Consider the following 19,282-nt stretch of genomic DNA (forward strand, 5'->3'; position numbering starts at 1 on the left):
CCCTCCTGTCGTCCTCAGGCCGCGAGCCCACGCTGCCACCTTGCACGCTGGAAGAGTTCAAATGCACCAACGGCGTCTGTGTGCCGCTGCCCTACGTGTGTGACCACAACGACAACTGTGGGGACCGAACGGATGAGCTGGGCTGCAGTAAGTCGCATACAACACACCAATTCAACTGATCGCAATATTCGTTTGTATGTCGCTTAAAGAAAAAAACCCTGGTTATTAATTATGAGTATTAGGGCAAAATTGAGAGAGAAAAAAAATCACAAGAGGAGAGTTGTTAAAATGAGCATTTCGTGGAGTTGTACTTTAGAATAGGTTTCACAAACAAGGAGATACTTCATCTTTTGGCACATCAGCATCACATTGTCATAAGTAACCGCAATTCTCGTAATTTTCCGACTTAATTTATTTTGTTAGCTGATTTATTTGGACTTACTGAATCCTTTGTATTGATTGAACCTGTGTGAATAATAATAATAAGTAGTTTTAAATGTTTGAAAAGCTTTGCCGTGTCTCGCTCCAGACTTTGGCGTTGATCGCAACTGTGAGGAGAAGCTGTGCCAGCACGAGTGCACCAACCTGAACGGCACCGGTTTCATCTGCTCCTGCAGGAAGGGGTACAGCGTGGACCCAGACAACACCTACAACTGCTTAGGTACAGTACGCACACACACAGACACACACACACAGACACACACACACACACTGTGGTCCGTTCTTTCATTCAGGAATGAACACATCTCAAAAACACCAATAAACTATGCAGATGAGAGGTTTCCTTTTGTCTTCCAGACATCGACGAGTGTGACGTGTATGGCACATGTCCTCAGTACTGTAAGAACACCAAAGGCAGCTATGACTGCGAGTGTGCCCCTGGATACAGGAAGGTGGGCAACGGCAACATGTGCGAGGCTGAAGGTGAGGAAAAATGTGAGCCGACGTAGGCTTAGAGCTCTGTGCGTGAAACTGACGCCGCTGTTCTGCCTCTATTTGGTCTTGGTGAACAGAAGCGATGTAACATTACCTGTATGCTGCATCCTGTCGAGCAATATGACACAGTGATTTGAATTTGTTGGTTAAAGGTCAAAGGTTAAGGTCACTGCCACCCAGTAGATTTCAGTTTTGGCATTACGAACACAATAAGCACAGATGTTCACTTGAATTCAAGGACGAAGTGAATAGAATTTTGTGTACAAAGGTCACGTGGTTGGACATGTTATGTTGCGATGACTGACATTAAAGAGGCTGCAGTGGATCAATGACCTCTGTGTGCCGTGATGTCAAGTCCATGGTTTTCTTACTAGACTTTGGTGCGACACAGACCTCATTTCCCAAGGTTGTCTAACAAGATGAAGATTTCCTGCTTGCGTCCATGTTTTCAGAGAGCTTCACTACCTGTCTGTGTGGGTAGTGATGTACTGTATATAGTCAGTATCCAACCACACTAACAAATATCCCTTTGTTCCCTTAGTTTATTTACATATTTCTAGAGTCAAAAGGAACATGTTAAGGATAAACGTCTGTCTTTTTCAGGAGCAACTCCCCTACTCCTTCTGCCTGAGAACATTCGTATCCGGAGGTTCAACCTCCAGACGGAGGCCTACCGTGACTTCCTCCAGGAAGAAGAGCATATCATGGGTCTGGACTACGACTGGGACCACAACAACACTGGCTTCAGTAAGAATCTCACCCTCGAGACTGAAACACTTACAGCGAAACTTTGCAAATCCGGTCAAAAGTCACCACTGATGCCCCCTCCCTTTCCTCTCCTGGGCATGTGCATTTGTTTTTAATGGAGCCGGCGAACACGAGTGGTGGAGCCATGTCCGCGTCCACGCAGGTCGCCATGAGTTTTGCACAATTCTTGCCATAAGTAAAAAGCTGCTCCGATGTCAGACAGTTTCCTCTTCCTCACTTCCTCCGACAACGGCTTCCTCAACTCTTTTTTTCACCACCTCTGCCATGATGAACGTCTACAATAGTGCTATAGCTGCCTTGATCTTATAGGGGCGTGTGTGTCGCACCAGGAAGCAATCTGTGATTCTTGTAAGACCCAAGACCACACCAGACCTCCTGATTCTGACAAACAGACAGCAGGGGGAGGGGAGACAGCCGCCAGTCTCCCCGCAACAAGACATTTAACCATCATAATAACTCCAAAGTAGGGTTGTCACGATTATAGGTTTTCTTGGTATGATTATTGTCAGAGAATTAATTACCGATATCACGATTATCATGTTTATTAGGCGTTAATTGAGTTCACAACACTGTGAATGTTGTGTAAAGTCACATGAACGCTGCTTATAGGTCTTAACGTTTCCTTTATTTATATCCTTTGATGACAACATAACAAATAATGTAGCAAATACACTACACTATTATATAGGAAGAATTATTCAATTATTTAAGTCATCAATTGTCATCTATACCAAATGTTTAAGGTTATTTTAATTGCTTTAATAATTTATCTTTTTGTATGTATGTGGCCAGATGTAAAAAAGTATCTATTATTGTGGTTTGTTTATTTCATGTTCGACACAAATACATTTGTAATAAATAAAACAGACGTCACATTACGTATAACGTAGCGTTAAGTGAATGCCGTTTAACTCGTCACATTACACTGAAAGCCGAGCGTGTGTCGTACACAATTCATTGCAAATGACACGCTAACATTTAACGTATTCGTTCCATTTGAGTTGCACTGGACTAACTAGTATATGGTTCCGGGCTTCCAGAATAATCTTTTCTGGCGGTATTGAGGAAACCATACGATGAATATACCGTAGCTTTTAATTGTGAAATCAAGTAATCGTTACATCCCTACTCCAAAATCCTGCATACTTCTGCTTTAAACATCAAATGTTGAAAATGTGGGGTTTTTTGTCCTTGTGCTTCCTCAGGTATGGTGTACTTCACTGTGGCCAGTCGGGACTCTGTGCCAGGAGCCATCAAGAGAGCTTACATACCTTCAGTGGATGACGGCAGCAACAATATCGGTGCTGCCGTTGACCTCGGCATCAAGTACATCACTAGTCCAGGTGGCATTGCCGTGGACTGGGTGGCCAGGTGTGTAAGCACTGACATAGGACTGTTCATATACATCCTCGATGTGTCTCTGGTTACCAAATAATGATCCGATGTGGTTTCTCGTGCCCTTTATTCAAATACACTGTGACGTCAACACTGTTTGTGTCAAACAAATGTGTTTCTAATGAGTCCAACTGTGGGCTGGGCGATATGGACGATATTAGCTGAGGAGGAAGGGGGAAGTGTTGTGCCCTATAAACCAATGCAGAATGTGAATTTTCTGATGGGATCTGAGGACCTTTTCAGGACAGATTAGGAGTGTTCAGACCTTTACTTGGCACAGTCTGCAGTCAGGATGGATGTAAATACCAGAATTTGGCAGAACTTCTTAATAGAGAGTTTGAATGTATTAAAGGAGCAGTAGGCAGGATTTACTTTTGTGTAAATGATCAAGAATTCGATATTAGCCTTTTAGCACAAAGTAAATAAAATGACCTGAGAGAGAGGAGGCTTTGACCAATCACAGGTCAGTCCAGAGAGCATGAGCGCTCATATTGGCTGTTCTCCTACTCCACCGACTCTATGCTGCTAAGAAACCTTAAACAGAGGGGAACAATTCAAAGACAATAAACATAATCAATCATGTGTCAATATGAGCCAAACCTTTCAGAGCTGGAGAGGTTGCCTCGAGTCTCCTACCACATATGAACAGTATCCCGTCTTTCAATTTTTAGAAACCTTTACTGGGCAGACTCCCGCTTGAAGAGATTAGAGGTGGCCTTGTTGGACGGACGCTACAGGAAGCACCTGGTCTCGACGGACGTAGGTCACCCATCTGCTGTGGCTGTCAACCCACGACTTGGGTAAGACGGATACCGGACTTTAAAAGAACTGCTTCTCACAGGTTGCTGTATTTATATGTATTAAAAGATGAGATTTAAAGTTAGTTTTTATTAATCCCCTTAGGGAAAGTATTCCTCTGCATTTTACCCATCCTAGAATTAGGAGCAGTGGGCTGCCACACTGAGTAGCGCCCAGGGAGCATTGGGGGTTGGGTACCTTGCTCAGGGGTACCCCAGCCCTTTTTGGCCGGGTGGGGATTTGAACCCTCTGGTTACAAGTCAAGTTCCCTTTCCACTTGGCCACGGGTTACCCATTTATTTTCACACATACCAATTTGTGAACAAGTGGTAATGAATTGGACCTCTGCATCTTCTTCACACTCCATTAGTGAATGCACACAAACTGGGTGCAGGAGCAGTGGCCAGTCGTTGACCTCTACCAGGATTTGAACTGGTGACCCTCCATTTACAAGCCAAATTCCCTTCCACTTGGCCCATGTTTTTGTCACTTTTTGACACAGTGGTCCTTAAAGTGGGGTCCATGGGGGAGAAATGTTATATACTGCTAAACAAGCCACTTCTGCATGCCTTAAGACGGTTGTGCCTATAGAGAAAGGATAGTACTGTAACTGTGCTGCATTTCTGCAGGATGTTGTACTGGGCAGACCGAGGGGAAGCAGCCAAGATTGAGTGCTCTTGGCTGGACGGTCAGGAGAGGAAGGTCCTAGTGGCAGACAGTCTGGGTTGGCCCACCGGTCTGTCCGTTGACTTCACCAATGGCGACAGAATCTACTGGTCCGACTCCAAGGAAAGTCGCATCGAGTCTGTTCTGCCTTCAGGAGACGATCGAAGAACTGCGGTTTACATCGGTGAGGACCACAGAATATGAGACTCTGGACTGCGTGATTTGGAAATAGAATTTTCTGCTATAAAAATGCGAGTAAAGTTGACGATACTGTGCATATTTCAACATAGACGGCAAAGATGTTTCCCAAACTGGCTCCCAATGGGATATGAATCTTCACAAGGGCAAATCCGGGCAACTACTTTGCAACCATGTCTGTAACACCTGATATGATTTTGATTTAGTGAACAAACCATTTTCCAAAAGACATTTAGTTAATTCATCAAAACTTCATTTTATGCTTGTTATTTATTTTATATATGCACATAAATCATGTGTGTGGGTCCAGACACAGTGTTTCGGAAGCATTACACTTAATATATTTTGTCAAGCAAGCATACACTAATTTATTATTACAATATATATTATAACAATAATTCACATGGTAACTTATTTTTTTGCGTTTGTCTATTCACAAGGTTTAACGAAAGGAAACAACACTGTAGTAACATGACATAAATGTAAATGGCCATATCCTTAAAGTACAGCATGCCACATCTAAATCATCTCTCAATATAAAGTACATCCTTTTAAACTTGGCAATATTTGAGCAACACACAAAGTTATTGACTAGAAAATTCCAAAGTTTCACCTCATACACTGAAATATGCTTTTGCTGAAAGTACATACATGTATACATATATATGGACATCTGAAACTACATTTTCCCCTTCAATCTTTTTTCATTTGAACTGAACATGTCACACCAGGACAAGGACTTGGACCCAATTGCACGACTTGGGAGACGAAGTGAAAAATAAACAAACTTATTTTCGAAGTGCAACAAAAAAAACACGCCTAAGACGGAAAAACTACCAACAAAAAAAAAGCTAAAGCTAACAAACAAAATCACTCTTTTGAGGGAAGCTGCAAGTTACATGAAACGAGAGGAGAGAGAAATTTCAAAATAAAACAGGAAACCATAAGACAACAGCTAAACACCACCAGCTTAATGTTCACGACATGCTATTAATTGCCATATTGATTACATTTCATTTGAACAAGAAGCTACATTTAGTTTTCTAATTATCATTACAGGTTTATAGTGAGTTACTGTATAGAAGATATGAAGATGTCCCCCCCCCTTTTTTTTTTAAACCTCAAAACCCAAAGGCATGAGTTCGATGGATGTTGACAAAGTTCACAAAGTGGAATTTTAACTTGTGAAAACCTTATAGATTGTCTTTAGTGGTATCAAAGATAAGGAATGATTAAACTATTTGAACGTTTATTTGTGTAGACGTGAGAAACCCCTTCAGCGTGAGCGTGTTCGAGGACCACGTTTACTGGAGCACTCAGGAGAAAGGCGAGGTGTTCCGCCAGGAAAAGTTTGGCCGCGGCGCAAAGACCAAGCTGCTGACTGCCGGGCCCTGGCTCACTCAGGTGTCTGTGTACCAGCAGCAGAAATACAACTCCATAGGCAGTAAGCTGAGCACACTCACTCTCTTTCACACACATTACATGTCACACACACACCATATTTACACACATTTTCTTTGTTGCTGGCATCAACTATTTTTCTTATTTCTGCAGTGAAGAATCCTTGTAAAGGAACTTGTAGCCATCTGTGTTTGTTGCGCCCGGGAGGTTACACCTGCGCCTGCCCCGAGGGCATCAGCTTCACCCCTGGCAGTAACACTGACTGTGATGCCGGTAAATAATCCAAAGCTACTAAATTACATAATGAGGAATCATGTAAAGCACTGAAGTTGTACAAATTGATGAGTAGTCTCAGTTTAATGCTTGTGTTCTTGCATGATGTTTATACTGTAATTGTAGTACAGGTTTCTTTGTTCTCCAGAGCAAATAAATGAAGAAAATACTCACAATGAAGAAGCTTAAACAATCGGAAATCTTGTTTTAATCATGAAAAAAGCTTCAAACCGCATCAATTATCAAAATAGTTGTCGATTAATTTAGTAATCAATTAATCGATTAATTGTTTCGGCTCTAGTCTGAAGTACATATAAAAGGCCTGTTTAGTTTTTTTTATTTTACATATCAGCATTAGCATTTTATGCCTTTATTGGACAAAAAAAGTGAATGCAGCAAAAGAACCTGGGTCACCGCAGAGGGCCATGGGGTACCAGCCTATACCAATGCTAACTTATACCAGCAACCTTGTGTGTAGTATATCCAAGTTCTGCCATTAAACCCACCTAAATGTTACACAGTGGAGCTTTAAACAGACATAGATTATACAAGAAACTTATCTAGTGTCTCTCAGGAACTTGAACTATCACTGAAAGATGATTTGTTCGCATGAAACATTTCAGGATTCATTCCACCGCCTACTATGCCACCGCCATGTCAGTGTCAAAATGGAGGCACGTGCTACTTTGACGACAACAAAGCTCTCTGCAGGTAAGCTTTTTATTTTCCGGTCCTTACGACCAGAAATGGAAAATGAAGACATATCCCAGTGGGTCATCATGACACATGTGTTTCCTTTGGTTCACAGATGTCCTCCAGAATGGACAGGAGACTACTGCGAGACAAACATATATACCGCGGTCGCATCCTCAAGTATAACTCATTTTATAGCTTAAAGATATTTAACACTACGTTCTTTCAAAGTCACTCTTTGTTAGTAAACGTTATCATTTAGTTCATAAACCGCTCTGTTCATGTCGCTGTGTCTCAGTTGGAATAGCAATCGGCGTGACAGTAGTGGTCGTGGTGATTCTGATGGTTCTGGTCTACGCTGCCAGGAAGAAATCAAACCTGCTGGAGACGGTGCGGGGCAACCTGCCCTCCATGCCTAAAATGCCCAGCATGCCATCGTTCCCCACCATGGCAAACTTCAGGTGAGAAAAGAAATAAGAAAGATTAGCGACTGGGGCACGAGCAGAACCCCGCAATAACCCATTACAGCGAGTTGCATACTTTTGTTTAGCACCGGAACTTGAACGAGCCAAAATGATTCCATCTTCTCAGCCATGTCTTCGTCCACCGTTTTTTGCATTTCTCAGCGCAAAATATCACACACAAAACAGCTATTACACGCCGACGCCGACAATCCACCTCCATGTCTGTTTATATTCTGAACAAATGCGAGTTTCTGTGACATCCCAGCAATGTGTGTCCTGTGTCTCCACTGGATCGTCTAATCTCTGGTCTCTGGATTTGAAAATCCTCTGGTGTGAGACAAGAGGATTTGTCATTCTCCACCTTAATTTAGTAGGATTTCATTTCTAGCAGCAGAACAGAAATGTTTTTTAAATCATATTTAAATGAATATATCAGCTAATATGTAAGTACACCAGCCTGCACACATGTAAGCTACAATAGGATTTCTATTAAGTTTGATATTATGTGATATTCTGTTTCTGTTTTTCAGGACGCGAAATGGCCCAAGACCAGAAAACGGTGAAACGAGACTGAATTCAGAACCGGTCAGAAGCTCGAAGCCCTCATTCAAATCCAACTATTTTATTAATTGCCAGTCACCTTTTGAACCTTACTTGTTAACGTACATGTTATTTACTTGCTCTGTCTTCTCTCAGGTTCCCTCTCTGTCTGTTTCCATGGTGGACCAGGACGACAATAATTTTGAGAATCCGGCGTATGAAGCTGGAGATCAACTCACTGTCAGCCGCGTGGTGCCGGTCACGTCTGCTCCTGGTGGAATAAACAAGGTCAATAAACACAAATCACTGCACTCACTCGACTCACGCTCACTTACAACATGGTGACACTTGGCTGTAGTATTTCTGCAGCAGAAAGTGAGTTTGAGGCAGACGTTGTACATTTTTCGGGTTGTTTTTGCAACGTTCAAGTGTATTTTAACAGGTAAAAAGGACTGTTAGAGGGTTTATTTTGCCAAACCATGACTGAAACAAGTGTTTTTGAAGCGGAAAAAACCTTCAAGTCACAAGGTCGCATCTGTAATCACTTTTTGGTGTAAAAGTATAAAAGAGCATTTTATCTGTTGTTCTGGCGTTTTGAGGTTCATTGGAATGAATGAGGTATAGTTTGCCAAACCATGAATGAAATTAAGTGATTTTGAGGTTGAAAAATACTTAAACTTACAAGGTAGGAGCTACAATGACTTTTTGGCCAGACTTATAAAGCACCACTTCCTTTCAACGTGGCTTTCAAAATAAGATCCTCTGACCTCGGATTTTTACCCCTTCTTATATCAAACTTTTGCCATAACGCTTAACAATACAAAGGGTTTACAGTTTATTGTTGTAAAATAAATAATGTGTTTGTGTTAGTCGACATTCTACAAGTGTCGAAAATTCAGTTTCATCAAAATAGGAACGAACAGGGGGAAGAAATGAGAGTCATGTCCTCGGAGTTCTGAATCCAAGTCTGACTCAGATTTTAATTTCAAGAAATTGGTTCCAACTTTTTTTTAAAAATGGGATTTGTAAAAGTGTTTCACACATTGGGTGAATTTAGCCACAAGAATTATCTTGTAAAATCTGTGCCTGATATCGTAGAGGAAATAGAAAATCCTTGTCAGTCAATTCAAATGTGTTATTTAACTTTGGTTTAAAATCATTCATTCAGATTAGAGTTGTTCCGATAATGCCGAAAATGCTGGTATCGCTATCGGCGAGTACTGGAGTCCAGGCACCGATCCGATACCACGTGATTTACTGGTTAGCTCCGTTAACTCTGGCACAGTTCTTCTGTGTCTTTGCCTTTTTATTTTAGTACATAACGGCTGCACTTTAATTTGTTTTTTATAATTATTCCTATATTTATTTAAGTTGCTGTTGCACTACTGTTTTTTATACTGTTCTTTTTAAAAAAAAATGGCTTCCATTTGCTGTATTCATTCATGTTTTCCAAAGGGTTTAACCTGAGCAAGGCCTTACCACAATGATAATCATATCACAGTGTCACACACAGGCATAGTATGAATTGTTTTTTTAACACACTGGTATCGGTATCAGTACTCGGTATCGGCTGATACCGACAGCACGAGTATCGGGATCGGTATCGGGAGGGAAAAAATGGTATTGGAACATCTCAAACAACAATCACCTTAAACTATACACAACACTTGAAAAGAAGTGTATTTGTTGTATTTATATTTTTCCTCATTCTTGTGATGCTGTTTTTCCTTCTCCAGGAGAACATTGATAATCCTCTGTACGCTGAAGACATTCAGGCCAGGAGCACTGCAGAGAAACCTGCTCCTACCAAAAAGGTTGGTTTCACATCCACAATGGAGCTAAGCCATTTGTTTTTTTTCACATCCCATGATTTAGGACCTTTGAATCTACATGATCAGAACACACTGATGAAACTACAGAGGATTAAATCTGATATAATGAGGTGTTTTACTGACTTTCTCCTCAGTTTGGGACTTTAAAGGGACACGTTGCCTTTTTTGAAGTGTAGAACGATGAGTCAGTGCTGACTCCCTGAGACCAGAGCCAGCCTGAGACATTAGCTCTCACTAAAAAACATGACAAATTTAAATTTTAGCCACGTAATAAAAGGCTCAGCTCATAAAATATGTGCCTGGTTAAGTCTATAATGTCTAAAGAATATGTTTGCTGCTTTAACTCTGCTGTTAAAGCAGCCTTTTCCAACAGGAAACATTAGTTTGTAAACCAAACCGTACCGTAAAAGTCCGCAGAGGATAATCTGCATTTTAGCTCACTGGGATACAGGAGCTGCTGATCCACTGCTTCCTTGTTTGTGGTTTTCTTCATGGACTTTGCTGTGGGAAAGTGACACCAACTTCAGTTTCCAGTAGGACAGGGACTTTAGACCCTGGTATGCTCGCGCGTCAGGGTCCTGTAGTATCTGACTTTACCATCGGGTGGCGGTACAAGTCTGGACGCAGGGAATAGGACCAAAGAAGAAGAGAACGATGCTACAGCTCCCTCTCTGTTTCGAGTCTAGGGGTGTCAGCCGGTGGGGCTTAATACTCCACCTACTGGTGGGGCGGAGTTTCAGTTCTGCGTGCGCTGTACATGGAGTATAGTATACCAGGGCCTTTAAGCAGGTGTAGAATGTATTGGATGAGCCTTCTAAAATCAGTTTTTAAGTGTCCATGTTTCAAGCTGGGTCTCAGTGAATGCATGCACACAGTGCTGACTGTGTGTCAGTACTTACTAAAAACCCAAACTGTCCCTTTTTTTTTTTAAACTCTTTACATTCAAGGAGGCTTTTGAGAACCCGGCGTATGACTCAGAGACAGAAGACGCTGACGTCCCTTCTGCACAACCGGCTGCAGCAGGCATACAGGTAGCCGTGGAGACGCACTGTGCCACAACAGCACATAACAAAATGCCAGAAAGTCAAACGTCTGAGGTTGATTCCTTTCATTTCTTCTTTTCGTGGCAGTTTGGAGCGAGTGGGGATGACAGTTTTGTGGCGTTCAGAAATCCTGCATATGCGGTGAGTCCACCTGTGACAGGAAGCGAGGAATGAGCGCGCCGCGGAAGTAAAACCGCGCTAATAACTACAGCGTGTACAGTCGTCATAGCACGGCTGTGCCAAACTGCTGTGACGTCTGTGTGTGACACAAACACACAAACTAGTGACTTTCAGAGGAGTTGTTTTCAGTGTAACTGAATCATTAGAATCAGGGAATTAAAAAGATGAGCTCAGTACTTCAGAGACTCCGGTCTGACACAGTCACTGGACTGAAATACAGCTGATTCGGCTCACGATCGCCGGTTTTCAGCAGTGCCGTCGCTAAATACACCAGACTCCTCTGTTAAATATTGAGATTATAGACATCTCCTTTGCTAAATGTTGCAGATTAATACACATTTTCAGGATTTTTAAGTCTTTTGAACTGATCTACAGTTCAGCATTGTTTAGTTTGATTCTTGTTTCGGACGTCGCGCTCATGACTCTTCCAGTGGCAGTCACATCTTAGTATGGGCTCATCTCGCCTGGAACCTCGTCCGAGCAGGTACCAACGAATAGAGTTGAGCCGAGCCGAGCCGTGCTAGAACTGGTATAATGGAAAATTTGTCTGTGATGCAATAGGTCGACCGGGAAATACCCAACACTAACGAGCTAAAAGGGCCAAGAAAACACAAATTAGTCAAGACGTTACACATCACACATTCACACTGTTCAACATTGCTCTAAATGCAATTTATTCATGAGGAAATCACATTTTTAAATTAAAAATGAGAACTTATCAAGAAAGAAGACTAGTACAAAGTTACTGAAGCAGCTACTGTAAGTACTTCCTTTAATCTATGTGTAAAATCAGATGTCAGTATACATGATATGTTAGAAACATTCAAACTATAAATAATAGACATTGCCGCCATTGTCCCTTTGTTTCCGAACAGGAATACTCACAAGCGCCTGCTGCTGATTCTGACGTCTAGGATTAGACCGCACCACATGTCAAGTCTGACACCTCCCTCTTGAAATAACTTCAGGAACAAATCAACCCGAATAGTTTGTACAAGAAAATGACTTTGTGTGTCACATCGTAAACGCATTGCTTTGATTTTTTTAGTGTCGCTGTTTGTGTAAAAAAGAAAGATGTTATTCTCGAGGATTTAATGTAACTCATTTGTTCAATGATGGAATGAATGAATAAAAACGTGTTTTTTATGATTATGATAAGTTTGTTGTGGATCTTTTGTTTGGAAAATGATATTAAAGTGGGGTTTGAGGCAGCAGCTCCTGTGTTCCCTTGAGCCCCATGGACTTTAGTGCAGCGGCGTTAACCGTTTGCAAACTTCAGTTTTGATCCAAAAAAGGCTGTGTTATGGTGAGTGTGGTAAACATATTCTTCAGACTGAAGCAGGTGTATCAGCTCATATAACCACACTCCTCTTAAAAAGTATTAAAAGTTGATAAATCAATTTTGGGAAAATGAAGGCCCTTAAAAAGTATTCAAAAGTCTTAATCGTTCCTTCATGAGGTATAAAATGTTGTCCACATAGAGTTTGACTTCTAAAAATATGCATGAATGTATTTATTTTCCTCCCCACGTTTGTTGAAAACAACGATGCACAGACATGCTCGCCCTGCAAGATCGGCTCAGGGCCGCGCGCACATGTGACGTTACGCATCTTGCGGCGCGAAAATAAACTCCAAAATCATCAGACATGGGGAAAATGTAAGTTTGCCGACTCCTGGTTGGAGATCCCTGAATTTCAGCGATGGCTGAAGCCTGTTGCTGTAAGTACTAAAAATTAAATACTAAAATATTAAAGAAAGAGAAGAACCCTTCTGCTAGAGGCTGCAGTACCACTAAAAGAGAAGGAGGGCGACAGAGAGCAGGACTGTAGCTAAACCAGCTCTGTGTGAAGCCTGTTGCTGAGAGCTTTCTGTAAATATTGCAGAAAGAAGTTAGATTGTGCTCAGATTTAATTGCAAACTAAGTTAAATATGTGTTGTCGATTACAACTTGAAGTGGTGATAAGGTCTTAAAATATTTTGAGAAGGTCTTGAAAGGTATTGAAATCAACATCAGGATTCCTGCATGTACCCTCTAAAACATGGAATATCCCTTTTAAAACTGCGAAAATCCTCATTGTGTTTGCTTTTATTTAGTCGACGTAATTTCACTGGAAAATATCCACTGTACGCGTTACTTTAGATGAGACTTAGACTCTGAGCTTGTGACGCTGAACGCTTATCTGATGAAGCACCAGCTCCAGCTCGTCTGTCATGTGACGCTGGGCAGGTGCACACATCACAAGAGGATCTGTCAACACCAGTGTAATACACTCACTCATCACAGATTACCATTACCGTATCTGGTCCACTTAACTGGGATGCTTTGTCATCGTCCATTTAATCGCACACACACACACACACACACACACTTCACCACGTGTGAACACCTCAAGGTCAAAACAGTGAGAGGAGAAGGAGAAGGCAGAAAGGGGAAATGAACAAGTGGATGAAAGGAAGCGAGAGGGGAAGGAGGGATGTAAAGGGGAGTGGTCAGTCTGTCTCTAATTGTTTTTCACCCCATAATTTCACCACAGGGCGTTTTTTTGTCCATCAGCCAAAACACACACTTGTTCCATTCCCTGAGGTGCACACGCGCGGAGGGAGGGCAGGATGGATGTGAGAGGGGCGGAGCCAAGTGGTATGTCGCATATGTGCTCACAGTGCAGCCTTCATAGGCGGATTCGTTAAAGGGCCAGTGTGTACAGTGTTAGCAGAAATCTAATATACCTTCACTAAGTATGTTGTTATTCATTAAAATGTGGCTTATTGAGTTGGCAGAGAACACCCTGGATATTTGTTAAGGTAAGAAAATGAAGTAGAGAAGACGAACAGAAAGAAGAGCAGCTTCCTGCTGTGAGGCTGCAGTACCACTCTACATTGACTGTAGGTGTGAGAGTGGATGGTTGTTTGTCTCTATGTGTGACCCTGTGATCCCACCTTTCGCTGGGACCGTCATGTGGAGGATGAAGCGGTAGAACACGGGTGTCAAACTCAAGTTATTTCAGGGGTCATTTGATCTCAAGGGGGCCGGACCAAGAGCAAGAGCTCCACATTTTTACAAAACAATAAAAACCTGACATTTCCTGAGAAAAACGAGTACAATTTGGAGAATATTATGCTCAATTTGCCATTTACACATGTGCAACTTACAGATCACAGTGGATTTATAAAGGCACACAACATTTAGGCACAGGAATTTGGAACTGAGAAATATAGTATTTCAAAGAATCTTATCATAATGTCAATTTTCACAAATTCGTCCTGTGTGCCGGATTGGACCTTCTGGTGGGCCGGTTCTGGCCCACCGGCCGTACGTTTGACACCCAGTATGACATTTTATGGTGACTCCTTCAGTCAGGGTGGGAAAATGTTCCCTTTTGTCACTTTACAGGGACTTTCATGAGCTCTCATTAAGTCTACATTTTGGTAAATCACTCATCAATCTCTTGTGTATCATTCACACGAGGCACACGTTGCTATTTGCTCTTCTATTTTGCTTTACAATGTCGTTTGAAAAAAAAGAATTGTTCATCCGCCCCAATGTGAACGGATCTGTTCTGAACTGGAATTGAACACTGGCTGCTGGTGAGAGGGTGTGAATGTTCCATGCCTTGTTAGAGCTTTACAGGGTGCACATGAAGGCAGCACACACACACACACACAGGGACAGAGAGGAGGGGGAAGGGGAGGCTCATTCACAGAGCTGTAGATTGAGGAATAATAGCTGATGTAGAGATAGAGAGAGAGAGAGAGAGAGGGGCAGACTGGTGTTGTCTGGTGTGGAGAGAGGCAGACAACAGAGGAACAACACAGACTGAGAGGAGCCTCACCAAGGTAAGGATGCTGTGCCATGTTCACCTCTTTAACCATTCACATTGTTTTCACTGTGTGTGTGTGTGTGAGGAGATTAACTGATCTTGACTCTAATCCAGAATAAACATGCTTTATTCTGTCTGTGAAGTCCATGTCTTTGAAGGCTTTTAATGAATGGAGGATTACTGTTGTGTTGTGTTTGTGTGTGTGGGTAAAAACCATGTGGAGGTTTTTTGTTTGTTTTTCTGGGCTGCACATTAAAGGGGTAGTTCAGGGTTTTTTTATTTTTATTTAAGTGTGATTGTAAAGGGAATTAACACGTTGTCAGCTCTGACTGTGCTGTGAAAGCCACCTGTGCTGATATTTATATATTTATATAGCGCTTTTCTCGTCCTGATGATCACTCAAGGCTGCTTCACGCTACAGTTTTGCCATTCACCCATTCACTCACACTTTCATACAGCACGTCTATGTGCAGCGCATGTTTTTCTATCACTCATCTTTCGTACCCACTCACACGCTTCATTTAAGTGACGTACCACAACAAAACCTACACTGGTGACAAGGTGTGGATAATAGAGAAGTTTCTGAGGGGCAAAAAGAAAACTGTGCAATTAACAACAAGCCAACGTCAGCCGAACGGGAACAATGATTCACGACGACCAAAATCCACAAAACCCAAGAGGGGACAGCATTTGTATTGTTACAAAACAAAAACAATTCATTGCACAGCAAATGATTGATATTTGTAAAGTATTCTTTGTCATACAAATGTATTTATTGTTTTAAAAAATGACGCTATTATAGTTATAATTGCACAATTCATATTTATTGCTTTCTCACAAAGCAATATTGAGGTTATTTGTATCGCTAAAGCAAAAATGTCACGGGGCCCCCGGGAAATTTCTGCCTCCAAAGGGGGGCCCCGACAGAAAACGTTTGGGAACCACTGCCCTAAATGTCCATAATCAGTCCCAATAAGTTGGAATGGCTAATTAATAACCCTTGTGTCCCTTTAAATGAGGCTCAAATCACCTGACCATTAGATTATAATGTGAATAACAGAGCTGCAACTAACGATTATTATCATGACACATTTAACAAAGAAAAGAAGGAAGATATTTCTCACCTTGGGGGAAACTGAGGTTGGGAAGCACAATATTTCAAAATACTACCCCTATTCTAGTAATACAAAGCTAAATGCTAATCAGTGAAGTTACACACTGGACCTTTGAGTGATGACAATAAGCGCACTCTCCCTCTGTTGGAGTAAAAATAAGGGATGAAGCTGATCAATAAGAAAGCAGCAGTGCGTGGCGACCTGAGGGGGAGTCGGCTGACGGCACAGGCCTGTAGCCGCCTCCTGGTCACGCTGTGGCTCGGCGGCAGGGCGGGACAGCCTCGCTCTTATGGCTTTTATTGGCTTTGAGGGGAAGCAGCAGGAACGAGCAGCTTCCGTGAAGGTCACTTAAAGTCTGTGATATCTTAAGAACATGTTTGCTGCTTTATGTCACAGTTAGACTGCCTTTTCTTAGAATGTATGTTTGTCACTTCCTGTTGCAAACTCCATAGAGAAAAGCTGTGTTTTTAACTCACTGGGAAACAGTAGCTACTGGTTTATAATGCTGCCTTTTTAGTAAGTTTGTGTCACGGATGTAAATCTCAACAGAGGATTTCAAACAGCAAAGTCACAAAATAACACATTTTAACTCAACACCTCCTGTGTGCCGTGAGGTAAAATCGCTCATTTTCTCTATGGACTTTGGTGTGGGAGAGTTAGTGGTTTACAAAACAACACAATCTTCCAGTTGGAAAAGGCTGTTTCATGGCGAGATAAAGCAAAAAATGATTTCATCATTCATATTGAAACGTTACACATAATATTTTTGAACGAAAACATAAAAAGCAAACCCACATTCTTGTTGTTTTAACCGGAATGATCCTTTATGACATGCAAGTATAACACTGTTAAATCTCTACTGTTCTACTAGAAATCATCCCAAATGAGGATTCACCGTAAATCTTCTGTGGGCTTGTTACTCTGGATTAGATTGTAATACGACTGCAAAATGTACAGTCAGATATTGTAATGAAATCTCTCATATCCAAACATGTCAGGTCAGTCATGTGGGTGACGTCATGGAGAGGGAGAGAGGGAGAGAGAGGGGGTGGGCAGATGGCGTCAGCAGGCTGGTGACCTCACCCCTTTTTGTCTCCCTCTCGGGACCTATCCACCAGCATATGTGTGTGTACTTGCATTTGTTACCTCTTTAGGACCTTTTCGGGCAGAAAAGCTGACCTTGTCAGGACCAGTGTGTGTGTGTGTGCGTGTGTGTGTTGACCGTAGCTTTCCATGCACAGTTAAGTCGACTATACGCCACTTCACTGGACTACTGTCCTTGACCCATTATTTAAGTACTGGCAAAGAAATCAATGAATTGAATGAAGTGTATAATCAACCAGTAAATCCATGTTTATTTATTTATCAGGGACAACGCAATGAGACAACGTGGACATTAAGTGCATCTGATGTACTACTTGTAAGTTTTCAGCTTCCATCCCTGGTCAGTTGGTACCATGTTGAGCACCATTCCATATCTTTAATTTTGTTTTTTACCATCGCTGTAGTTTTCTTCTTCTTCTGTTTACTAGCAAAAGTCAAAGCAAGGAGGAGTCAAAGCAAGGAGGTGGGAACTGTTGAACATTCACAGAACATCAGTTTGGCTCCAGTTTAAACGTATACATACATACATGCATACATACGCAGGGCCGGCCCAAACCTTTATGGGGCCCTAAGCCGAATGTGATTTGGGAGCTCTCGGAGTAACCGGTAACGTTGTCTCTTATTGATACATATGTTACACTTCCGATTCATTTCAGTTGTCTTATTTACTGGAATGTTGAGTGCAACTCTTTTTTTGTCTCAAAACAAGAACGAGCAGATTTAGAAACAGCTTTTTTCCAGAAGCAGTGACTGTCATAAACAGTCACAAACATCACAAGAAAACACGTTCATCAAGGCACTGCACTTTTATTATTGGTTATTTATTTTTTTTTAACTGCTACTATTTATATTTGTAATGTTTATGCTGATTGTTGTTTTTATGTGTGGCTAAGCACTTTATTGGAGCAGCGCTCCAATTTTGTTGTATTTTTAATGCAGTGACAATAAAGGCATTCTATTCTATTCTATTCCATTCAGTAAAATCACAAATGTGGCCTAGCATTAATTCACACTTTCATATTCAAAGTGAAACACTAAGTGTTTTGATATTGAACTTGAATTAAACAACTAAACCTGTTTCTTTTTATTTAGAACATCCATCCATTCATCCATTCATCTTCTACCCCTTTATCCTCCACATGAGGGTCGCGGGTCTAAAGTAACTAGATTTTGTATAATGTATAATTTTTTTTTTGCTTATTTTAACCATAAAAGGACCAGAAAATGTCCTGTAACTGTGCTTTTGTCCATTTTCCAATATCTGGCAGTTATTTACAATTTACTGCATGTTAAAATACTGTTTTAACAATTCAAAATGAAGAAACACAAAAAGGTTTTATTTAGAAAAATGCTGCAGTTGTTTGAAATTTGAACAGTACACAGTAAAACATATTTACAATAGCATTGAGTCTTTGTGGAAACTATATCTACGGGTGTTCTTTCCTCTGTCTCCTCTATGGCGACATAAACGCTTATTCTCCGGCTTGTGAAATGACCATAATAAGCACACGTTGGCTTTGACGTGTAACTTCTCTAATGATTTTTCTTGTTTTTGTTAAAGGTTGAAATTAAGATTAGATGTAACCAACCCACCAGTATGGCAGCCACCCTGACTTTTTCTTGTGCTACATAATAATAATAATAATAATAATAATAATACATCGTAAGAGACTGGTGTATATAAGGCAGTGTTCTACGCTGCAGTCATGGCTGACTATTGGGTAAAAAGAATGTAATTGCAGTTTGTCTGACTGATTTGAGTTTGTGGTCGCGCCTCAGTTCAACATTTAGAGTGTTGCAGTTTTGAAACAGGATGGAGATTTATCACGACTTTACTCTGATGCAAGTGATGAGAGCTTGATATGAAGTATTTGTAGCATGTACAGTACGTATTGCATTTTTTGGCATAAAACAGGAAACATTTTAACGATTAAATTGCAGCCAATTCAAATTATAGTTTCCTTAAAACAGAAGCTCTGGTGGGTTTTTTTCTCATATCCAGACTGAAAAACTAATGAGGTGCAAATGTTTTTTTTATTTACATTTTTTTCCAGCTGT

The 19,282-nt window shown here is 41.3% G+C and overlaps 2 protein-coding genes across 2 annotated transcripts in view; both read left to right on the forward strand.

Annotated features, from left to right (window-relative positions):
* lrp2b (low density lipoprotein receptor-related protein 2b) overlaps window positions 1-12,339 on the forward strand; it is a gene marked incomplete at its 5' end in the record, with an annotated part of 62,971 nt that extends 50,632 nt beyond the window's left edge. Inside the window, 18 exons of the mRNA XM_044014486.1 lie at window positions 19-147; window positions 530-661; window positions 799-924; window positions 1,540-1,683; window positions 2,910-3,075; window positions 3,771-3,899; window positions 4,527-4,747; window positions 6,023-6,205; window positions 6,316-6,435; window positions 7,059-7,146; window positions 7,244-7,308; window positions 7,427-7,589; window positions 8,123-8,177; window positions 8,289-8,420; window positions 9,869-9,946; window positions 10,912-10,995; window positions 11,095-11,148; window positions 12,063-12,339. Of these exons, the coding sequence (XP_043870421.1) occupies window positions 19-147; window positions 530-661; window positions 799-924; window positions 1,540-1,683; window positions 2,910-3,075; window positions 3,771-3,899; window positions 4,527-4,747; window positions 6,023-6,205; window positions 6,316-6,435; window positions 7,059-7,146; window positions 7,244-7,308; window positions 7,427-7,589; window positions 8,123-8,177; window positions 8,289-8,420; window positions 9,869-9,946; window positions 10,912-10,995; window positions 11,095-11,148; window positions 12,063-12,101 (2,108 nt within the window). The remainder of the gene's footprint in view (window positions 1-18; window positions 148-529; window positions 662-798; window positions 925-1,539; window positions 1,684-2,909; window positions 3,076-3,770; window positions 3,900-4,526; window positions 4,748-6,022; window positions 6,206-6,315; window positions 6,436-7,058; window positions 7,147-7,243; window positions 7,309-7,426; window positions 7,590-8,122; window positions 8,178-8,288; window positions 8,421-9,868; window positions 9,947-10,911; window positions 10,996-11,094; window positions 11,149-12,062) is intronic.
* Window positions 12,340-14,951: 2,612 nt separating this feature from the next.
* The window catches only part of LOC122759559 (MAGUK p55 subfamily member 3-like), a 34,693-nt gene continuing 30,362 nt past the window's right edge, over window positions 14,952-19,282 (forward strand). The window contains exon 1 of the mRNA XM_044014487.1: window positions 14,952-15,021. The gene's annotated coding sequence lies outside the window, so the exon portion shown is untranslated. The remainder of the gene's footprint in view (window positions 15,022-19,282) is intronic.

Source organism: Solea senegalensis, linkage group LG18 (genome assembly GCF_019176455.1).
Source record: "Solea senegalensis isolate Sse05_10M linkage group LG18, IFAPA_SoseM_1, whole genome shotgun sequence".
In the NCBI taxonomy this organism is placed as follows: domain Eukaryota; kingdom Metazoa; phylum Chordata; class Actinopteri; order Pleuronectiformes; family Soleidae; genus Solea; species Solea senegalensis.